The sequence below is a fragment of the Gigantopelta aegis genome, chromosome 13, assembly GCF_016097555.1.
Source record: "Gigantopelta aegis isolate Gae_Host chromosome 13, Gae_host_genome, whole genome shotgun sequence".
NCBI lineage: Eukaryota > Metazoa > Mollusca > Gastropoda > Neomphalida > Peltospiridae > Gigantopelta > Gigantopelta aegis.
The window spans coordinates 1101996-1127228 of record NC_054711.1 but is presented as its reverse complement, the minus strand read 5'-3'; the positions used below and the strand labels follow the sequence as shown (position 1 = coordinate 1127228).

Sequence of the window (25233 nt, the reverse complement as noted above, 5' to 3'; positions counted from 1 at the left end):
CCAATATTTGCCTTGATGTTGAGTTTTTAACAGACAAAAGAGTTGCATTATATACGTTGGTCTTGCGTGTGAAATATCACCAGATACGTTGTCAGTCAAACTTATAAATTTAATAGTTTTTCCTTCAGAATGCAAATAAACAGCATTGTTTGTAAAACCAATATGGTGTGAAGAGCAGAGTAGAGGTGTCCAAATAGGCACTCACCAAATAAAATGTGGGCTTACTACGGAACCTGTGGCGACGTGTCCGTTATGGACAGGTTCAACTGTAGACAAAAAATAGAACAGTTGTGTTTTTGTTTGAGGCATTTCTTATTTGAAAGGGAACCAGTAGTTCTTGACGTGCGTTCGTGGCCGGGGGCGACGATCCAGATCGGAGGTTGTCGTTGAAGCCTACTTGCTCATCGTTAGTTGTACGGAGCCGTGTCATTGTCGCAAGAAGGACGTATTCCCCATCTCGTGAAGTAAACAGGTGTTTTGTGGAAGTTATTACTTCAAATATCTGGTAGTAATATTTCTTCTATAACCAGGATTTCTACCAGATAAAAATTAGAGGGTAAGTAATACAAAACAAAACCAAACCCAACGGGCCTTACCAGAAGGTTACGGTTTGTGTGAATCATTTCGAAAATTAGACACTACGTGGTGCTTTGGTGGCACTTTTTCCATGAGGTTCTAGAGGGTTAATCCAGCACCTATTCGTCATCGGGCTGGTACAGGGGTGGTAACATTATACATGTGTTCTATGAGAGTGGCGGAATACAGCACATATTTCCGCATCGCGGTACATGGGTGGTAACATTCTCAGGCTTATATGAGAGTGGCGAATACAGCACCATATCCTGGTATTCACTCCCCCCCCAGTGGTACACACTGGGTGCGGACACGCCGACGCCCCCCTCCGTGTTCGACTGAGAGTGGCCGAAAACTAAAAGCCACATATTCGTCATCAGTGGTAATGGGTGGTAACATTTCATGTGCTTCTATGAGATGGCCGAATACAGCACATATTCCGCCATCAGCGGTAAATGGGTGGGGTAAAACATTCTCATGCTGCTTCTACGCCACGAGTGGCGAATCCAGCACATATACCCTCATCGTGGACCCCCATGCGGGCGGTAACATCTCATGTGCTTCTATTGAGGTGGCAGAATGACAGCACATTATCCTATCGTGGTACATGGGTGGCTACACCCTTCCTCATCGTGTTTCTCTGGAGTGGCGAATAACCCAGCACCAGATCCGGCAATCGTAGGCTACACGGGGGTGGTAACCACTTTCATTGCTTCTATGAGATTGGCGATACAAGCCACTATCACATCATCGGGGACATGGGTGGTAACATTCTCATGTGCTTTCTATGAGAGTGGTGATATCAGCACATATTCCCTCCGTCGTGCCGTGCTTAGGTGCCTTTTGCCCATGGCGTTTCTATGAGAGAGGTGCAATACCAGCACATATCTCTCATAGGGTACATCCGCCGGTGGTAACATTATAACTGGCCCTGTCTCTATGAGGAGTGGCGAATACAGCCAAATATTCCGCATAGCGGTACCCCATGGCCCCCCCCGGTGTAACATTCTCATGTGCATCTATGAGATTGCCCCGCGGATCACACATAGCCTCATATCGGTACCATGGGTGGTAACATTCTCATGGGTCCTCTCTATGAGGGGGCGACAATACAGCACCCATATCCTCATCGCTTGGTCATGGGTGGTAACATTCCAGTGCTTATATAGAGTAGTGGCGACGACACCCATCACAGCAACTATTCTCCATCGTGTGGTAAATGGGTGGTAACATTCCATGTCGATCTCTATGAGAGTGCGCGAATACAGCCACCATATTCTCACTCGTGGTACATGGGTCCGTGTAAATTCTCACTGTGTTCCTGTGAGAGTGGCGAATAAGCGCATACTCTTCATAGTGGGTGCATCCTGGTGGCAATTTTCCAAGGGTTTCTATGAGAATGGCGAAAATAAGCATACTTGACCTAATATGTGCGTTTGTGTTTGCTAATATCTGTTGTCTGTATTTTATTGCTGTCAACACCACTTTACTTAATAATTTTTAGGAATTGTATATTGCCCATTTTAATCATAATATACCTCCTATATACCTAGCGCCAGGGGTAGCGTTAACCTCACACCCAAGCCATTCATTTCAGTCCAGTACAGTCAGTCTCCTACAGCAATTGTCAACCTACAATATGTCTACTAAATGGTTTAGAATCAACAATCGTTAAAGGGACTATTCTGAGTTCTGTTTTATGGCGATCGTTAAGATCTGTAAACCACCCCATTAGACTTAATGGACATATAAAAATATGTTCTAAATAAAAACATTAGATGTATATATATGCTTCTTCTGATAGTACACACCTGTGTTACCGGAACAAACTTATTTCTACCTTAGTCGTGCCTTATTTTTTTTTTCTTAATTACGAAATATTTGGACATCAAACAGTTTCCGGGTGATTACAAACATCCAAACCCAACCCACCCCACCCCCCACCCACCCCCCCCCAACCCCCCCACCCCCCCCCCCCACCCCCATACCCACCCCCACCCACCCCCCCACCCACCACCCCCCCCCCCCCCCCCCTCCCCCCCCCCCCCCCCCACCCCCCAACCCCCCCCCACCTCCACCCCCCACCCCACCCCCCCTCACCACCCCACACCCCCCCCCCCCCCTCCCCCCCACCCACTCCCCACCCCCCCAAACCCCCCCCCTCCCCCCCACCCCCCCCCCCCCCCCCCCCCCCCACCCACACCAACACCACCCCACACACCACACCCACCCCCCCCCCACCCCCCCCCCCCACACCCCCCCACCCACACCCCCCCCCCCCCCACCCCCGCCACCCCACCCCACCCAACCACCACCAACCACCACAATCCACCACCCCCCCACCCCCACCCTCCACCCCACCACCACCCAACCGACATTTGCATTATTATAAACAAAAGACTATATGTCTTAGTTAGTACGCTAATTTTGTAGTTAACAACGATTGTCCTGTACCGTCCTCGCTTTAACAGAACAGGTTGTAGTTAAGTTATTTATATTTTAATGTAATAACAAAATTGCAATTATAGGAAAACTTCAGTGGCACAACCAATGAACAACGATTTTCAACACTGGCGTTCGGCTACGAAATGTCCGTGCTGATTTGCAGGTTACACATTTACCGGCAGCATTTACACATTTTGGATATTTTGGAGCTAATTATGCCAACATATTCCCATACGCGGTCCGATTAAGTGTGTAGTCTTTATCACACTCGTGGGTATCCCTGAGTGCAGTGAATACACCGCACTATCAGGATATTTTGGACAAGGTTTTATAACAACCGTTCCAGACTAATCTGGTCATTATTGTTTTGTGGTTTCTTTTTGTTTTCGATTTTTGCCTATCGTCTCTGTTTACCGTCAGCACCTCAACTATATGGTTTTTCACCAGTCTGTCATAGTGTTCAATTTTGAAACAACTTTGAAGATTGATTTCTGGCAGGTATTTAAAGTTACAACAGGCATGCTTCATTCTGTCACTTTCACACACGTGACTCTTACTGGTGATGCCCCGACACCAACTTTTTTCGTGGTATTTTTCGAATTTTTACATGATATATATTGACATGTGTATAAATGGCTATTGGATTTTGAGAATGATGAAGTTTTCTCTATTTTTACTTTTTGTTTCTACTTACAGACGCCCCACCATTTTTAATGAGCCCGGGCGTTTTCGATAACAATTATATCTGGATTCTCCTGGACGGCTATTCGCATGACCGTTGGTAACGTTGTCGGTGTTAACGTTACCAGCTCCTGGCGACTGGCTTCCCTGGTCCAGACAAAAGTCGTTATTTGATCCAACCCAACAGGCGTATCAGGACTCAAACCAGCACAACAACGCGTAAATCTGTTGTCGAACTATGATAATACTCAAACAGCACCACAAAGGTTAAATCTGTCTGTGGAAAACCCATGTAGTACTCCAAACAGCACAATAAAGGTGGTAAAATCGGTCTGGGGAAAATATGGTAGTACCTCCAAACAGCACCATCCAGGTAAATCGGTCTGTAGAACTATGATAATATCCAACAGACATAAGGTTAACTATGCTGTCGAACTTGGTAATACCCACACCAGCATCACAAGGATTAAAATCTGTCTGTCGAAACCTATTGGTACGCTACCTCAAAACAGCACCACAAGGTAAATCTGTTGTCGAACTCATGGTACGTACTCAAACAAGCACCACAAGGTACAATCTCGCTTCTCAGAAACTAGAAATTACTCAAACAGCCACCACCCAAACCGGTAAATCTGTCTGCGAAAACTATGGTAGTACTCAAAACAGAACCCATAGGACAATCTGTCTGTCGATACTATGATAATACTCAAACAGCCCACCCAAAAGTAAAATCGTCTGTCGAAACATATGGTAGTATCAAACCACCGAACCATAGCGTTAAATATGTCGGTCGAACTCATGGTGAATATCAAACAAGCACCACAAGGTAAATTCCTGTCTGCTCGCCCAACACTAGCCGGTACATACTCACCCCAACAGAACCAAAAGGTAAACCTCCTCTCTATCGAAACTATCCGTCCAAGAATCAAACGCACACAAGGTAAATCTGTCGTCGAAATATCGGTAACACCGCAAACACGCACCCACACGGAAATACTAGCTCTCGAAAACAATAGGGTAATACGCCAACAGAACACAAGGTACAATGGGTGCTAACGTTCGAATGTGCTCTATGAGAGTGCGAATACAAGCAAACATTCTCGTCGTGGTGCTTGGTGTCACTTGTTCCATGGGGTTTCTATTGAGAGTGGTGAAAACGCACATATTCTTCTCGTGTACATGGGTGTGTAAAATTCTCATGTGCTTCTACTGAGAGTGGGCGACCACGAAGGTATTCCGCATCGCGGGCGGGGGCGGGATGGTCATGGGTGGTAAATTCCACATGGTAAACTGGCTATGGTAGACATGGCGAATACAGCACATATCCCATCGTGGTACATGGGTGGTAACATTCCCCTGTGCTTCTAGTGAGACTATTGATCATACAGCAAAAATTCCTCACCGTGGTACATGGGGGGTAACATTTCTCAGGGCTCTAATGAAACTAGGCGAATAAGCGCATATTCATCATCGTGGGCTCTGGTGGCAATTTTCCAAGGGGTTTCGATGAGAATGGCGAATAAGCAGCGGTCATAATATGTGTTCTGTTTGTAATATCTGTCTTGTCTTTCTTTTATTGATGTCAACACCACTTTTATTAATAAATTTTAGAATTGTACATTGATTGTTATATAATATTAACTATATACCTAACTGATAGGGTATCGGAAACACCACATCCAGGTACATTCAGTCAGTTCAGTCAGTCTACTACAGCAATTGTCAACCACCAATCTGTATAAAATGGTTAGAACAACATCGTTACGGGACTATTCTTGAGTTTTGGCGATCGTTAAGATCAGTCCCTACCAAACATATGCCGTAAATGACATATAAAAAATGGGAGTACTAAAAAAAACATTAGTATGTATAATAAATATCTGTCTTTTCGAAATACTTGGTAATGTTCTGTACCAGGACACAACTTATTGTAGTAGCGTGGTGCGATTTTTGGTTCTTTAATACCGGCACACAAGGACATACAAATCTAGTTTGTTGAACGATGCTTAAAAACTCAAAACAGAACCCCCCCCCCCCCCCAAAGGGAAATCTGCTGGGCGAACTACGATAATATAAACAAAAGACTATATTTCTTATTTAGTATGTAATTTTAGTCGTTAAAAGATTGTTTTAGTCTCTTTAACAGAAAGTGTTGTAGTTAAGTTATTTATTATTTTATATGTTCATAACAAAATTGCAATATAGGAAAAAATTCAGTGGCACAAAATGCAGATTTTCAAACATGGCGTCGCTACGAAATGTGTTGCTGATTGCAGGTTACAATTTACGCAGCATTTTACAATTTTGATATTTTGGAGTTAATTATGCAAATATTATATGCGGTCTCGATTAATGTGTAGTCCTTTATCACACTCGTGGGTATCCCTTGAGTGCAGTGAATACAGCACATATTCAGGATCTTTTGGAAAGGTTTATAACAAGTTCCAGAAGTATCTGTGATATTGTTTTTTGGTTTCTTTTTCTTTTCGATTTTTGCCATATTTCTCTGTTTACCGCAGATCCATATATTGTTTTCACAGTCTGATCATAGTGTCTAATTTTGAAAAACAAATTTGAAGATTTTATTTTGGGGTATTTAATGTTAACAGCCATGCTTCATTCTGTCTTTCACAATTGTGACTCTTATTTTGATGCCTACACCATTTTTTGTTGGTTTTTTCGAATTTTACATTGATATATATATACATGTGTATAATGGCTCTTGTATTTTGAGAATGAAGTTTTTCTCTCTTTTTACTTTTTGTTTTATTACAGAGAACATTTTAATGTAGCCAGGTGTTTCGATCACACATATATCTGGAGTGGACGGCTATCTCAGCATGACGTTGGTAACGTTGTCGGTGTTCACGTTAACGCTCCTGGGACTGGCTTCTGTGTCCAGACAGAAAGTCGTCTATTTGATCCAACCCACCAGGCGTATTCAGACTCAAACAGCACCACAAGGTAAATCTGTCTGTCGAACTATGATAATACTCAAACAGCACCACAAGGTAAATCTGTCTGTGGAAACTATGGTAGTACTCAAACAGCACCATAAGGTAAATCTGTCTGTGGAAACTATGGTAGTACTCAAACAGCACCACCAGGTAAATCTGTCTGTGGAAACTATGGTAATACTCAAACAGCACCACCAGGTAAATCTGTCTGTCGAACTATGATAATACTCAAACAGCACCATAAGGTAAATCTGTCTGTCGAAACTATGGTAATACTCAAACAGCACCACAAGGTAAATCTGTCTGTCGAAACTATGGTAGTACTCAAACAGCACCACAAGGTAAATCTGTCTGTCGAACTATGGTAGTACTCAAACAGCACCACAAGGTAAATCTCTCTCTCGAAACTATGATAATACTCAAACAGCACCACAAGGTAAATCTGTCTGTCGAAACTATGGTAGTACTCAAACAGCACCACAAGGTAAATCTGTCTGTCGAACTATGATAATACTCAAACAGCACCACAAGGTAAATCTGTCTGTCGAAACTATGGTAGTACTCAAACAGCACCATAAGTCTGTAAATAATACTCAAACAGCACCATAAGGTAAATCTGTCTGTCGAACTATGGTAACACTCAAACAGCACCACAAGGTAAATCTGTCTGTCGAACTATGGTAATACTCAAACAGCACCACAAGGTAAATCTCTCTCTCGAAACTATGATAATACTCAAACAGCACCACAAGGTAAATCTGTCTGTCGAAACTATGGTAATACTCAAACAGCACCACACGGTAAATCTCTCTCTCGAAACTATGATAATACTCAAACAGCACCACAAGGTAAATCTGTCTCGAACTATGGTAGTACTCAAACAGCACCACAAGGTAAATCTGTCTGTCGAACTATGGTAATACTCAAACAGCACCACAAGGTAAATCTGTCTGTGGAAACTATGGTAATACTCAAACAGCACCACAAGGTAAATCTGTCTGTGGAAACTATGGTAATACTCAAACAGCACCACAAGGTAAATCTGTCTGTGGAAACTATGGTAGTACTCAAACAGCACCACCAGGTAAATATGTCTGTTGAAACTATGATAATACCCAAACAGCACCACCAGGTAAATCTGTCTGTTGAAACTATGATAATACTCAAACAGCACCACAAGGTAAATCTGTCTGTCGAAACTATGGTAATACTCAAACAGCACCACAAGGTAAATCTGTCTGTGGAAACTATGGTAGTACTCAAACAGCACCACAAGGTAAATCTGTCTGTCGAACTATGATAGTACTCAAACAGCACCACAAGGTAAATCTGTCTGTTGAAACTATGATAATACCCAAACAGCACCACCAGGTAAATCTGTCTGTTGAAACTATGGTAGTACTCAAACAGGACCACAAGGTAAATCTGTCTGTTGAAACTATGGTAATACTCAAACAGGACCACAAGGTAAATCTGTCTGTCGAACTATGGTAGTACTCAAACAGCACCACAAGGTAAATCTGTCTGTTGAACGATGATAGTACTCAAACAGCACCACAAGGTAAATCTGTCTGTCGAACTATGATAATACTCAAACAGCACCACAAGGTAAATCTGTCTGTCGAACTATGATAATACTCAAACAGCACCACAAGGTAAATCTGTCCGTCGAACTATGATAATACTCAAACAGCACCATAAGGTAAATCTGTCGAACTATGGTAGTACTCAAACAGCACCACACGGTAAATCTGTCTGTCGAACTATGATAATACTCAAACAGCACCACAAGGTAAATCTGTCTGTCGAACTATGGTAATACTCAAACAGCACCACAAGGTAAATCTGTCTGTCGAACTATGGTAGTACTCAAACAGCACCACAAGGTAAATCTGTCTGTCGAACTATGGTAATACTCAAACAGCACCACAAGGTAAATCTGTCTGTGGAAACTATGGTAGTACTCAAACAGCACCACAAGGTAAATCTGTCTGTCGAACTATGATAGTACTCAAACAGCACCACAAGGTAAATCTGTCTGTTGAAACTATGATAATACCCAAACAGCACCACCAGGTAAATCTGTCTGTTGAAACTATGATAATACTCAAACAGCACCATAAGGTAAATCTGTCGAACTATGGTAGTACTCAAACAGCACCACAAGGTAAATCTGTCTGTCGAACTATGATAATACTCAAACAGCACCACAAAGTAAATCTGTCTGTCGAACTATGGTAATACTCAAACAGCACCACAAGGTAAATCTGTCTGTCGAACTATGGTAATACTCAAACAGCACCACAAGGTAAATCTGTCTGTCGAACTATGGTAATACTCAAACAGCACCACAAGGTAAATCTGTCTGTCGAACTATGGTAGTACTCAAACAGCACCACAAGGTAAATCTCTCACTCGAAACTATGATAATACTCAAACAGCACCACAAGGTAAATCTGTCTGTCGAACTATGATAATACTCAAACAGCACCACAAGGTAAATCTGTCTGTCGAACTATGGTAATACTCAAACAGCACCACAAGGTAAATCTGTCTGTCGAACTATGGTAATACTCAAACAGCACCACAAGGTAAATCTGTCTGTCGAACTATGGTAATACTCAAACAGCACCACAAGGTAAATCTGTCTGTCGAACTATGGTAATACTCAAACAGCACCACAAGGTAAATCTGTCTGTCGAACTATGGTAATACTCAAACAGCACCACAAGGTAAATCTGTCTGTCGAACTATGATAATACTCAAACAGCACCACAAGGTAAATCTGTCTGTCGAACTATGATAATACCCAAACAGCACCACAAGGTAAATCTGTCGAAACTATGGTAATACTCAAACAGCACCACAAGGTAAACCTGTCTGTCGAAACTATGGTAATACTCAAACAGCACCACAAGGTAAATCTGTCGAAACTATGATAATACCCAAACAGCACCACAAGGTAAATCTGTCTGTCGAAACTATGATAATACCCAAACAGCACCACAAGGTAAATCTGTCGAAACTATGGTAATACTCAAACAGCACCACAAGGTAAACCTGTCTGTCGAAACTATGGTAGTACTCAAACAGCACCACAAGGTAAATCTGTCGAAACTATGATAATACTCAATCAGCACCACAAAGTAAATCTGTCTATCGAAACTATGGTAATACTCAAACAGCACCACACGGTAAATCTGTCTGTGGAAACTATGGTAATGCTCAAACAGCACCACAAGGTAAATCTGTCTGTGGAAACTATGGTAATGCTCAAACAGCACCACAAGGTAAATCTGTCTGTGGAAACTATGGTAATACTCAAACAGCACCACAAGGTAAATCTGTCTGTGGAAACTATGGTAATGCTTAAACAGCACCACAAGGTAAATCTGTCTGTTGAAACTATGGTCTCTTATTTTGAATTCTACATATGTATATGGTGCCTACCACACAACTATTTCAATCGTTGGCAACCCCCACCCAACTCCATCCCCACTTAAAGAGAAGAATGTCGTTTTTCGGTACGTCTCTATATAAATAAATATAACAATATGGCGTGCTCCTCCTAACTACATATTGTGCCATCCTTCCCCACTAGAGATTACCCCCTCTCCCAGTCAGATGTCGTTCTTACGGGCCTGCTTGGTAGATAGAGACCGCATAGCTTACTCCTACAGATAAAGGAATATGCTATCCTGTCTTTGGGATGATATTATAAAACATTCCTTGCTACTAATGGAAAAATGTATCGGGTTTCCCGTTAGACTATATGTCAAAATTACAAAATGTTTGAAATCCAATAGCCGATGATTAATAAATCAGTGTGCTCTAGTGGTGTCGTTAAACAAAACAAACTTTTAACTTATTTCTTCATCGCATTAGTGGCTATAGCACTTTCATTAAATTCTGTATCTGTGGATGTTTTATGCACCTTTGCCTGCCAAGGGGGTGACATACCCTGAGAAGGACAACTCGTGTTGTCCAGCTCTTTCTCCCAGAATATTGGATTAAACAAACACACCCAGTAAACCTGGTCTTGATACACCCAGTTTACACTACAATTACTTCATTTCCATAGGCTGGAAATTCTACAAAGAACTCTGCAATGTTAACAAGTTACACGTTTGCAAACCACGTGCTCTCTTCTATCAACTTCATTCTAATAGTTTCCACTAAATAATCAGTCAAATTACAAACTACAGTTGCGGACATATTTCCCGACAAGCAAATGGGAAGATAACTGTGATGTGTGGCCAATAATGGTTTGTGTGCATTGGAGTGGACAGGTGGCGGTTAGTAGGATCGGTCTACCCCTATAGACCCAATGGGGTTGTCCCGTTCCAATCAGTATCCTAGTAGTATCGGTCTACTCCTATAGACCCAATGGGTTGTCCCGTTCCAATCAGTATCCTAGTAGGATCGGTCTACCCCTATAGACCCAATGGGGTTGTCCCGTTCCAATCAGTATCCTAGTAGGATCGGCCTACCCCTATAGACCCAATGGGATTGTCCCGTTCCAATCAGTATCCCTCGACTGGTATATCGAAAGTCGTTTCAAATTTGTTCATTATAATTGATGCTAATTCACCAGTTCCCTTTGTGTTCAAGCAAATGGATTGTAGACGCATTTGGTAAGAATTTGATGTCAGTAGAGCGCTAGCCAGGGTTGCAATGGGACTGATTGATTACCTTTGATAGACCTGGGTTGTTCCCGTTCCAGCCAGTGCCACATAACTGGTGCTGTCATGTTTATGGAAACATGGCACAATATTGATTTTACACGAACCATGGCGAGAGAGAGAGAGAGAGAGAGAGAGAGAGAGAGAGAGAGAGAGAGAGAGAGAGAGAGAGAGAGAGAGAGAGAGAGAGAGAGAGAGAGAGAGAGAGAGAGAGAGAGAGACTTGCACACACAGACACACACATACATGTATATAGACAGACACACGCAAACACACGCAACACACAAACATTGCACACACTAAAATCAAAGAAACTGACTGTATTCTTTTGCTAAACACTTTTTTTTTTTCTGGATAATTCGAATGTGCAAAATTAATGTTCATCCCTGCCCTTAACACCCTCTCCCGTGGATCCGCGCCTGAAAGAAATTGTCACATGTCAGCAATTAAACATAACCTGTGATAAGTATGTTCTTTGTTATAAAAACACAACGTTATGACGCCCGCCGCTCGTTCCTTTGATGTTTACCGCTCGGCGTGACGGGGGAAATTAGAACGTCATAACCGTCAGCGATGAATGAGTTAACTGAAATCCATTGTGACTGTGCGCTGCGGTCTACACCTTGTAGATCAATCTTTTCTGGTCACGAAAAGCGAGATCGCGGTTCAGGCTGTGTCTCAATTCGGGGTTTTTTCTCTTCTGAATGGCGCTACAGACGCGGATAAAAGGGGAGCTCCAGGGTGTTAGAGTTGCGCACAGCCCCGCTGCACCCTCGAAATTTGAAAACTCCATCACCTAGAAGATGAATGCAATGCTTTTATTAATTTTTGGTAGAGACAATTAATATCTTGGTTCGCTTGATGTTTTTGTGGAAGATCACCCCCATAATATTATTTGCACTGCCCCTGGGCTACTGTTTTATTTTTATGTACTGCGTCACCTCGTGTCTGTTCTCAATCTCTTTTCGGAAGAATGTAAGCACAGATAAAAAAAAGTAAAGTTTGTTTTATTTAAGGACTCCACTAGAGCACATTAATTTTTGTTTATCTTATCATCGGCTATTGGACGTCAAACATATGGTCATTCTAACACTGTTTTTTAAAGGAAACCCGCTGTCGCCACATAGGCTACTCTTTTACTACAGGCAGCAAGGGATCTTTTATTTGCGCTTCCCACAGGCAGGATAGCACAAACCATGGCCTTTGTTGAACCAGTTATGGTTCACTGGTCGGTGCAAGTGGTTTACACCTACCCATTGAGCCTTGCGGAGCACTCACTCAGGAATTGGAGTCGGTATCTGCATTAACAATCCTATGCCTCGACTGGGATCCGAACCCAGTACCTACCAGCCTGTAGACCGAGTAAGCACAGAAGAAATCTTTCATTAGAGGTCGAACATTTTTATTTACGGTTATGTGGAATGTAAAGTTTAACTTTGTTTTGTTTAACGATATCAGTAGAGCACCTTGATTTATTAGATTCATTGGATGTCAAACATTTGGTAATTTTGAAGTAAAGTCTTAGAGAGGAAACCCGCTACATTTTTTAAGCCCGCTTGATGCGCGGTCGGTCTAGGATTGATACCCGTCGGTGGGCCCATTAGACTATTTCTCGTTCTGGCCAGTGCACCACGACTGCTATATCAAAGGCCGTGGTATGTGCTATCCTGTTTGTTGGATGGTGTATATAAAAAATATCTTGCTGCTAATCGAAAAGAGTAGCCCGTGAAGTGGCGACAGCGGATTTATTCTCTAAATGTATATGTGTTGTCCTTAACCATATGTCCGATGCCATATAACCGTAAATAAAATGTGTTGAGTGCGTCGTAAAATAAAACATTTGCCTTCCTTTTTGAAAGCTCATGACCAAGCTAGAGGGCGGGGGACGGGGGAACAGCAACAGCTCATGACCAGTCTAGAGGGCGGGGGACGGGGGAGCAGCAAAAGCTCGTGACCAGGCTAGAGGGCGGGGGACGGGGGAGCAGCAAAAGCTCGTGACCAGGCTAGAGGGCGGGGGACGGGGAAGCAGCAACAATTCATGACCAGGCTAGAGGGCGGGGGACGGGGGAGCAGCAACAGCTCATGACCAGGCTAGAGGGCGGGGGGAAGCAGCTGAACATGCAGGACATCCCGGGTCTTCTGCAGAATGACTTCTATAGGGACAGAGATGGACACGTCACACTCGTAACCATCACAGCAGGGCCCGTGCCTATAAAACATTATATAGTCTAGTCCCCTATCTCTAATGACGTCAAACGCCTACAATTTGTGTGTCGTTGCCATGGCGTTAAAGGCCGAGGCTCTATTACATCTCGGATTAACAGTTGTATAACCACCAGACCAGAGTCCACCATACATGTTATGGTTAGGTGTAGATGTTAGTGGAGAGCCAGGCTGGTGCTTATTAAACGTTTAGAGTCTTAGACTCGTGTCTCTGAAGTCTGGGAGTCTAACACCATGGCGACGCCACACACATTGTACGATGGCTCGAAATAGAAAGCAAAATATGGCCTGCTGTTATTGGTTAATACAGCAGACTAAAAGAACTATGACCCTCTAAGACAAAATATGGCCTGCTGTTATTTGTTAATATAGCAGACTAAAAGAACTATGACCCTCTAAGACAAAATATGGCCAGCTGTTATTTGTTAATACAGCAGACTAAAAGAACTATGACCCTCTAAGACAAAATATGGCCAGCTGTTATTTGTTAATACAGCAGACTAAAAGAACTATGACCCTCTAAGACAAAATATGGCCTGCTGTTATTTGTTAATACAGCAGACTAAAAGAACTATGACCCTCTAAGACAAAATATGGCCAGCTGTTATTTGTTAATACAGCAGACTAAAAGAACTATGACCCTCTAAGACAAAATATGGCCAGCTGTTATTTGTTAATACAGCAGACTAAAAGAACTATGACCCTCTAAGACAAAATATGGCCAGCTGTTATTGGTTAATACAGCAGACTAAAAGAACTATGACCCTCTAAGACAAAATATGGCCTGCTGTTATTGGTTAATACAGCAGACTAAAAGAACTATGACCCTCTAAGACAAAATATGGCCAGCTGTTATTGGCTGTTAATACAGCAGACTAAAAGAACTATGACCCTCTAAGACAAAATATGGCCTGCTGTTATTTGTTAATACAGCAGACTAAAAGAACTATGACCCTCTAAGACAAAATATGGCCTGCTGTTATTTGTTAATACAGCAGACTGAAAGAACTATGACCCTCTAAGACAAAATATGGCCTGCTGTTATTTGTTAATACAGCAGACTGAAAGAACTATGACCCTCTAAGACAAAATATGGCCTGCTGTTATTTGTTAATACAGCAGACTATGACCCTCTAAGACAAAATATGGCCTGCTGTTATTTGTTAATACAGCAGACTGAAAGAACTATGACCCTCTAAGACAAAATATGGCCTGCTGTTATTTGTTAATACAGCAGACTGAAAGAACTATGACCCTCTAAGACAAAATATGGCCTGCTGTTATTTGTTAATACAGCAGACTGAAAGAACTATGACCCTCTAAGACAAAATATGGCCTGCTGTTATTTGTTAATACAGCAGACTGAAAGAACTATGACCCTCTAAGACAAAATATGGCCTGCTGTTATTTGTTAATACAGCAGACTGAAAGAACTATGACCCTCTAAGACAAAATATGGCCTGCTGTTATTTGTTAATACAGCAGACTGAAAGAACTATGACCCTCTAAGACAAAATATGGCCTGCTGTTATTTGTTAATACAGCAGACTGAAAGAACTATGACCCTCTAAGACAAAATATGGCCTGCTGTTATTTGTTAATACAGCAGACTAAAAGAACTATGACCCTCTAAGACAAAATATGGCCTGCTGTTATTTGTTAATACAGCAGACTAAAAGAACTATGACCCTCTAAGACAAAATATGGCCAGCTGTTATTTGTTAATACAGCAGACTAAAAGAACTATGACCCTCTAAGACAAAATATGGCCAGCTGTTATTTGCTGTTATTTGTTAATACAGCAGACTAAAAGAACTATGACCCTCTAAGACAAAATATGGCCAGCTGTTATTTGTTAATACAGCAGACTAAAAGAACTATGACCCTCTAAGACAAAATATGGCCAGCTGTTATTTGTCAATACAGCAGACTAAAAGAACTATGACCCTCTAAGACAAAATATGGCCAGCTGTTATTTGTCAATACAGCAGACTAAAAGAACTATGACCCTCTAAGACAAAATATGGCCAGCTGTTATTTGTCAATACAGCAGACTAAAAGAACTATGACCCTCTAAGACAAAATATGGCCAGCTGTTATTTGTCAATACAGCAGACTAAAAGAACTATGACCCTCTAAGACAAAATATGGCCAGCTGTTATTTGTTAATACAGCAGACTAAAAGAACTATGACCCTCTAAGACAAAATATGGCCAGCTGTTATTTGTTAATACAGCAGACTAAAAGAACTATGACCCTCTAAGACAAAATATGGCCAGCTGTTATTTGTTAATACAGCAGACTAAAAGAACTATGACCCTCTAAGACAAAATATGGCCAGCTGTTATTTGTTAATACAGCAGACTAAAAGAACTATGACCCTCTAAGACAAAATATGGCCAGCTGTTATTTGTTAATATAGCAGACTAAAAGAACTATGACCCTCTAAGACAAAATATGGCCAGCTGTTATTTGTTAATACAGCAGACTAAAAGAACTATGACCCTCTAAGACAAAATATGGCCAGCTGTTATTTGTTAATACAGCAGACTAAAAGAACTATGACCCTCTAAGACAAAATATGGCCAGCTGTTATTTGTTAATACAGCAGACTAAAAGAACTATGACCCTCTAAGACAAAATATGGCCAGCTGTTATTGGTTAATACAGCAGACTAAAAGAACTATGACCCTCTAAGACAAAATATGGCCAGCTGTTATTGGTTAATACAGCAGACTAAAAGAACTATGACCCTCTAAGACAAAATATGGCCTGCTGTTATTGGTTAATACAGCAGACTAAAAGAACTATGACCCTCTAAGACAAAATATGGCCTGCTGTTATTGGTTAATACAGCAGACTAAAAGAACTATGACCCTCTAAGACAAAATATGGCCTGCTGTTATTGGTTAATACAGCAGACTAAAAAAACTATGACCCTCTAAGACAAAATATGGCCTGCTGTTATTGGTTAATACAGCAGACTAAAAGAACTATGACCCTCTAAGACAAAATATGACCTGCTGTTATTTGTTAATACAGCAGACTAAAAGAACTATGACCCTCTAAGACAAAATATGGCCTGCTGTTATTTGTTAATACAGCAGACTAAAAGAACTATGACCCTCTAAGACAAAATATGACCTGCTGTTATTTGTTAATACAGCAGACTAAAAGAACTATGATCCTCTAAGACAAAATATGGCCTGCTGTTATTTGTTAATACAGCAGACTAAAAGAACTATGACCCTCTAAGACAAAATATGGCCTGCTGTTATTTGTTAATACAGCAGGCTAAAAGAACTATGACCCTCTAAGACAAAATATGGTCTGCTGTTATTTGTTAATACAGCAGGCTAAAAGAACTATGACCCTCTAAGACAAAATATGGCCAGCTGTTATTTGTTAATACAGCAGGCTAAAAGAACTATGACCCTCTAAGACAAAATATGGCCTGCTGTTATTTGTTAATATAGCAGACTAAAAGAACTATGACCCTCTAAGACAAAATATGGCCAGCTGTTATTTGTTAATATAGCAGACTAAAAGAACTATGACCCTCTAAGACAAAATATGGCCTGCTGTTATTTGTTAATACAGCAGGCTAAAAGAACTATGACCCTCTAAGACAAAATATGGCCAGCTGTTATTTGTTAATATAGCAGACTAAAAGAACTATGACCCTCTAAGACAAAATATGGCCAGCTGTTATTTGTTAATACAGCAGGCTAAAAGAACTATGACCCTCTAAGACAAAATATGGCCAGCTGTTATTTGTTAATATAGCAGACTAAAAGAACTATGACCCTCTAAGACAAAATATGGTCTGCTGTTATTTGTTAATACAGCAGACTAAAAGAACTATGACCCTCTAAGACAAAATATGGCCAGCTGTTATTTGTTAATACAGCAGACTAAAAGAACTATGACCCTCTAAGACAAAATATGGCCTGCTGTTATTGGTTAATACAGCAGACTAAACGAACTATGACCCTCTAAGACAAAATATGGCCAGCTGTTATTGGTTAATACAGCAGACTAAAAGAACTATGACCCTCTAAGACAAAATATGGCCTGCTGTTATTTGTTAATATAGCAGACTAAAAGAACTATGACCCTCTAAGACAAAATATGGCCTGCTGTTATTGGTTAATACAGCAGACTAAAAGAACTATGACCCTCTAAGACAAAATATGGCCTGCTGTTATTGGTTAATACAGCAGACTAAAAGAACTATGACCCTCTAAGACAAAATATGGCCTGCTGTTATTGGTTAATACAGCAGACTAAAAGAACTATGACCCTCTAAGACAAAATATGGCCTGCTGTTATTTGTTAATACAGCAGACTAAAAGAACTATGACCCTCTAAGACAAAATATGACCTGCTGTTATTTGTTAATACAGCAGACTAAAAGAACTATGACCCTCTAAGACAAAATATGGCCAGCTGTTATTTGTTAATACAGCAGACTAAAAGAACTATGACCCTCTAAGACAAAATATGGCCAGCTGGCAATAAGACAGAACTGGATTAGTGGATGATTTGAGACAGTGTGTGGGGAAAATGCGGACTTCTGGGATGTATTTTAGAACATTACAAAATTAAGTTATAACAGAATCAGGACCTAATGAAAACTGCCTCGCGATTTTTTTCGTAATTTTAGTAGGTAAATTTCTGTTTCCCCAGCTATGCCTAAAACACGGACTTGTTTTGCTTGTTGCAGGCTTTAGTACGCGTGCGACATTAGAGATGGAAGGAAGGAAATGTTTTTATATTATATGTCGTCAGACATATGGTTACGGGCCAAACAGATATAGAGAGAGGAAACCCGCTGTCGCCACTTCATGGGCTACTTCTTTCTTTCTTTTTTGCACCATCCCACATACAGGATACTACATACCACGGCCTTTGTTACACCAGTTGTGGAGCACTGGCTGGAACGAGAAATAGTCCAATGGGGCCACCGATGGGGATCGATCCTAAACCGACCGCGCATCAAGCGAGCGCTTTATAACTGGGCTACGTCCCTCCCCCCCCCCCCACCCCCACTCCCCACCCCATTAGAGACTAAAGTTTTGTAACACCTGCCCAGGTGTCCATGCAAGAGACACGACATGTATAGCCTTGTGTCAGTGCAGAACAGCTTGTCAGAATGACGACATACAGGATGTTGGGATAATTGCTGACAGTGATAAAGAGGATGTGTTAACTTGATTGACAGACTTCCTGAGACATAATACTGGTGCATATTGGAGATAATTGGTATACGGAACTTTATTTCATGAATGCAGACTTATGACATATTTGGGGATATCAATGAAAATTATGTTGATCGGAACTTTGGGCTCGAAATAGCGACCTGCGGAAAATAAAAAGTAGTCCTTTTTTTTTTTAAACCTTGTAGGAGAAATAGGCATTCACCTGCTAGAATTAAAAACAAAAAGTCGCATGTCATTTGACAAGAGACAAATATATATGTACGATAATCTCACCTTGTATTTAGCCGAGGCTAAGCTCGTGGTTAGGCCATCGGTCTACAGGCTGGTAGGTAATGTTTTCGGATCCCAGTCGAGGCATGGGATTTTTTATCCAGATACTGACTCCAAACTGAGTGAGTGCTCCGCAAGGCTCAATGGGTAGGTGTGAACCACTTGTACCGACCAGTGATCCATAACTGGTTCAACAAAGGCCATGGTCTGTGCTATCCTGCCCGAGGGACGCGCATTTAAAACATCCCTTGCTGCTAATCGGAAAGAGTAGCCCATGTAGTGGCGACAGCGGTTTCCTCTCAAAATCTAGGTAGTCCTTAACCATATGTCTGACGCCATATAACCGTAAACAAAATGTGTTGAGTGCGTCGTTAAATAAAACATTTCTTTCTTTTTACTCACCTTGTATTTAGCCGAGGTCAATCTCGTGATTCTCTTATATTTTAATTCTATAATGTTCTGGGGCGGGACGCGTAGCCCAGTGGTAAAGCGCTCAATGGATGCGCGGTCAGTTTGGGATCGATCCCCGTCGGTGGGCCCATTGGGCTATTTCTCGCTCCAGCCAGTGCACCACGACTGGTACACCAAAGGCCGTGGTATTTGCTATCCTGTCTGTGGGATGGTGCACATAAAAGATCCCTTTCTGCTAATCGAAAAGAGTAGCCCATGAAGTGGCGACAGCGGGTTTTCTCCCTCAATATCTCTGTGGTCCTTAACCATATGTCCGACGCCATATAACCGTAAATAAAATGTGTTGAGTGCGCCGTTAAATAAAACATTTCCTTCCTTCCTTCTTCTATAATGTTCTAAAATTCATTTTAAAGGTCCTAATTTTCCATACACTATACCAAACCATCCACTCAACCCGTGTTATCTTATTGCCAGCATGCCATATGTTGTGCAGGAAGGATGAAATAGTCTTGACCCATTCATTTATCCTGAAGAAAGATCCTCTTCCTCAGTGTGAACACCGTCAGTTTCTTCTGACGGTGCGCCACATTTTGGTGGAGTGTAAGCATTTGAAAGAAACTCGAAAAGATATATTTGGACAACGAAATGTAATAGAATCATTTCGATTCCATCCAGAACTTATTTTACAATTTCTTCGAGATACTGACTTTTATTCTAATTTTTAATATTACCTATCTGTGTTTGGGATTTTTTTTTTATTATTTTTTTTTTTTTTTGCACAGTTCTTTACACTTTTTTTAATTATTATTATTATTTAATTGTTGAATTTTTATCTTGATGTGGTTCATCATTTAATGTTTTCCCTTTACCCTAGTTTGACACCCAATAGCCGATGTATTTTTCATGCTGGGATGTCGTTAAACATTCATTTATTCATGCCATATGTTGTCTTAGCAGGCCAAATTTCCCTGTGTTATGAATTGCATACTTTAGACATGATACCGGTGGATTATTTTAGACATGATACTGGTGGATTCCTCTAGACATGATACTGGTGGATTCCTTTAGACATGATGCCGGTGGATTCCTTTAGACATGATACTGGTGGATTCCTTTAGACATGATACCTGTGGATTCCTTTAGACATGATACCGGTGGATTCCTTTAGATATGATGCCGGTGGAATCCTTTAGACATGATACTGGTGGATTCCTTTTAGACATGATACCGATGGATTCCTTCAGACATGATACTGGTGGATTCCAGTGACGATTCTGTTTAAGGAACTGTGTGCTGTATTCTTGAATAATGCGTCACGCTTGTGTTTACATAACTGTGGTTCTGCTGGTATATAGTTTATTTGTAACACTTTCGGAGATTATATTTGTGAATCAAAAGTTAATTATTATGAATTTGTTGCATAATCAATAGTGAATTTGCCAAGGACAAACTACACCTTAAAAGCAAGGAATCCATGACAAAACAGTTAGTCGTGATCAAGAGCGTATCACTGTATAATACAGAGTCGAATGGGCATTTGGAAAAATAGTGGTTGATTCCATGAATCTCTATTTAGTGCCTCGTCTGTAGAAAGAATGCATCTCCCAAGGAGATCCTTTACTGAACATTATCCCCTTCTTGCAATGCCAGAAAGAGGACTGCCACTCCCAGACTAGTTTACTTAATCAAAAACGTTTCAGAATTAACATGATTATGGTGTGTCATCTTATTTAAATAAATCGTAATCCACTGGCTCTGTAACTGTGAATCTGTCTAAGGGAGTTAGAACATAAGACAGTTTTAAATTTATATTTTCAGAACCTGTAATTCAAGACAGATGTCCTATACCGTGACTTTAAATTTACTTGTATGTTCTTCTAATTAGACCATTGAATTCGTTAGACCTTCAAATGTAGGTGTAGCCATCAGAACCTTGACTGTAGGTCATCGAGAAGACGAGACATATAAGTCCGCCATTCACATTTATGATGGCCGCCATAATAATATCTCAAAAAATTACAATATCGGGGGGGGGGGGGGGGGGGGGGGGGGGTGTTGGTTATTGTGTATAGTTTCTAAAAATGTATAGGCTTGTAAATCTCCACAAAATTTGAACGAAAGCTAAAATCTGGACATAGTTATACTGATTAAACCGCAATTGAAAACGAAACGTTTGTTTTGTTAAACGATACTTGTCAAATATTTGGTAATTCTGATATATAATATTCGAGAGAAAACCCGCTACATTTTTCCATTAGTAGTAAGGAATCTTTTATATGCACCATCCCACAGACAGGATAGCACATGCCACGAACTTTGATATACGAGTCGTGAAACCGTAATTCAAATGCATACTTAAGGTGTAGTTATTATACTGAAAAAACCCAACATTGTTTAATGTTCTAACTATAACAGTTGTTTCCGTTTAAAATTCAGCATGCAGACTTCAGAAGGATGCCGGTCAATGTCGGGCAGCGCTACCGCGGTACTTCTACAACGCGTACACCAGCAAATGCGAGCTCTTCATCTACGGCGGATGCGGGGGAAACCTCAACAACTTCAAAACTGCCGACAGCTGCTTCCAGTCCTGCGCATGCACACAGCCACCAAAACGAGGCTCGTGCCAGGGAGGTTACCTCCCTAGGTATTACTTCAACTCCCTGAAGGGATCGTGCGATGTCTTTATGTGGAGCGGGTGTGGGAGCAATGACAACAATTTCGGCACTAAGACCGAGTGCCTGTCTAAGTGTTCTGTGTGTTCGTTACCTCCAGATCGCGGTCCCTGTACTGGGAAGTACCTGCGCTATTATTTCCAGCCTGGAGTCGGCTGTCGGCCGTTCAGCTACGGAGGTTGTCAAGGAAACGCTAACAACTTTCTCAGTGGGAGGGACTGCGTACGTCACTGTTTTCCTAACCCTGCGGCGTTGCCACGGATACTGAACACAGCTCGTCGTAATCCGAGAGTGCTCGCCGTCCCTTCTACATTACAACGCACGTCGGTAAGAGCATCTCGCAGAAGAGCGGGTTTGCATCATAGACAGGTGGTTCTGTCTCACGCGCCGGCCTCTCGGTCTCGCCACAGAGCCACATTTATTCAGCCTATAAGAGCTACAGGCGTTCGGTCTCACGCGTCTGCGAGTCGATCACAGATACCATCTCGTACTGCCAGTGCAGCAACTCAAACCAGTACGCAAATGCCGACAACAGTGAAAATTACAACCGAGCCGCCGGATCCACCTGAAGCTACTGATGCCCCATCTCCATCTGGTTCTGACCCAGTCCAGTCAACAGCAGGACTCCACGGTCACTCGACTGGAGCACAGAGACACAAGGTCGCTCAACTAGCCACAAAGGTGACTCAACTAGCCACAAAGGTGACTCAACTAGCCACAAAGGTGACTCGACTAGCCCCACAAGTGACCAAACTATCACAAATATCGCCGCTACGACGCGTGGTCCATACTGGAGTGGGGATGAGAAACACTGTTGGGAGGAAAGCTCCAGCACGGATATACCCCAGAGTTCGTCAGTTTAACAGACAAGTCGCAATCAGGAAAAAACAGCGGACGTATATCGTTGCAGGTAGTGCTGCAGCGCCCCGTAGGTTTACGTCACTCTCTGCAAGAACGGCGGTCAGACCAGCTCGTCTAGTTGCTAGACATCCACGGGTTTCCTTGCTGAAATCGTCTGGCGTACCTCTTACTGCTTCGTATCGAAGCCCTCCCGCTACGCAAAGCGAGGCTTCGAAAGTGGGTCTGGCTGAGTTTTCGCCATTGTTCACCTCTAAACACAAGCCAGTGCGAAGAGAAAGTACCATGGAGATCACACCCAATCAGCTACGGACACTCCTAGAGCTGAACAAATTCTTTCCACCACATTCAAATGCACTGTATCAAATTGAGAACCTCGAGTCTGCTGCTGGAAGTAATAAGTCTAACGGCACAGACTCGGGCTCGACTTCTAAGCCTTCTCCAGTTAAGCATCAACCTGTGTCAGGTACTTCTAAGATAGTTCTAGATCACCCAGCATCGTTTGCTTCATCCGCGGCCAGTAAATCGGGAACAAAACAGACCGAACCTCCTACGAAAGCAAGCAGTGGGATTCAGTCAGCATCATTCAATGCATCTCTAGAAGAAGTCTTAGCACTGCTTGTAACAGATGGTGAAATTGTTAGACCAGCTAACCCTGCAAATAAACTACCTGTGATGGATAGAGAGGTAACCGAAATACCATTTCAGCCTAAATATTTGCCCGATCCGCCGTCAAATGTTACACAAGAGCTGCAGCCGACGAACGTGAAATCTGGACTGACACTCGAAACACAAGCCGAGCTCCCTGGATCTCCGACGTTTCTGCTTCAGCGGTCCACTAAAACAAATAGTTCTACAGGCTCACACTCCACAACAACAGTTGCTAAGAAAGCTCAAACGCCTGAGGCACTTGAACTGCCTGGCCAGCCAACATTCCTGCCTTCGCGTACTGTAGAAACACCCATATCAAAGCCACAACTCCAGGTAGAACCAGAATTAGTAGAACCGTTACCACCTGTGGAACACACATCTTCTGTGAAGAAGACAGGATCTGTGGGACACACATCTTCTGTGAAGAAAACAGGATCTGTGGGACACCCGCACCAATCTGCTGCCACACACGACAAAGTTAACGTCCTAAAACAACCATCGTCAACGTTAGACACACAGCTTCCAGAAGTACCCGTGTTTGTGGATTCCTTAGCTGCTCAGATGAATCCCACAGCATTAGGTGAAGGAGCAGGGACCGCGGGTGAATCACCGGAAGCTGCGATATCTTTACCTCCTGAGTTGTCGGGATTTGCCCGTGAGCTGTCAGAATTGGCAGCCCTCTTGTCCATGCCACTGATGAACAAGCTAATGGAAAGTGAGAAAGATGGTCCACCGTCCAGATCTACACCATCACAAGGAGGACCTCACAAAGCAACAGGACAAGAGAAATCGCTGTCACCTGTGGATACCAAGCATCATTCGGGAACATCCCAGACCAACCAATTATCATCGACAAGCACTACAGCACAAACTGACAGTCCAGGGGCTAGCGTGCTTACCAACCAGAACGAACCCCTAACGTTAAGAGATTTTGTAATGTTATTTAATTAAAATATTTTTTTACGAAAGCAATATTGTGCTATTTGCACTTCAACAACTGTCCATGACTCAGTTATTTCAACTTCAGTATTAAACGACCATCCAAAACATTTTCAAAAGTGGAAGTATATCAAAGACGCGATTTGATGCTGACTATCAGTGCTATGTTTTTAATAAATATTAATTTTATATCTATAATTTTATAGGTGATGTTCAGCCCCAAACTCAAACACAGGTGTGTGCGTGTTTGTGTACGTGTTTGTGTGCGCGTAATGTGTGTGCGTTCATGAGTGTGAGCGTGTTTGTTGAGCGTGTGCGTGCGTATGTATGTTGAGCGTGTGTGTGTTGAGTGCGCGCGCACGCGCGCGTGTGTGTGTGTATGTGTGTGTGTGTGATTATGTGTGTTTGTGTGAGGGGAGAGAAAGTGCGTTTGTGACCGAGGGAATGTTTGTGTGTGTGTGTGTGTGTGTGTGTGTGTGTGTGTGTGTGAGAGAGAGAGAGAGAGAGAGAGAGAGAGAGAGAGAGAGAGAGAGAGAGAGAGAGTGTGTGTGTGTGTGTGTATGTCGTATTGCCGTGACTCAGTACATGGATGTGTAATACGATATATATTTACGATACATGGCAATAATATATTTGTAATAAAATACAG

General features: G+C 42.1%; 1 protein-coding gene across 1 annotated transcript; it reads left to right on the top strand.

Annotated features, from left to right (window-relative positions):
* Positions 1–387: 387 nt before the first annotated feature.
* On the top strand, positions 388–25154 carry LOC121387375. The gene is made up of 3 exons (XM_041518474.1): positions 388–459; positions 6475–6663; positions 21901–25154. The coding sequence occupies exons 2-3, from the start codon at positions 6540–6542 to the stop codon at positions 24594–24596; spliced, it is 2820 nt and encodes a 939-aa protein (XP_041374408.1). The 5' UTR covers positions 388–459; positions 6475–6539; the 3' UTR covers positions 24597–25154.
* Positions 25155–25233: the final 79 nt, after the last annotated feature.

Bases quoted from the DNA above. Each gene is read 5' to 3' on its own strand.
- LOC121387375 (XM_041518474.1), top strand. From the start codon at position 6,540: ATGACGTTGGTAACGTTGTCGGTGTTCACGTTAACGCTCCTGGGACTG. The intron at 6,664-21,900 runs GTAAATCTGTCT...TTTAAAATTCAG, and splicing joins GACTCAAACAGCACCACAAG to CATGCAGACTTCAGAAGGAT.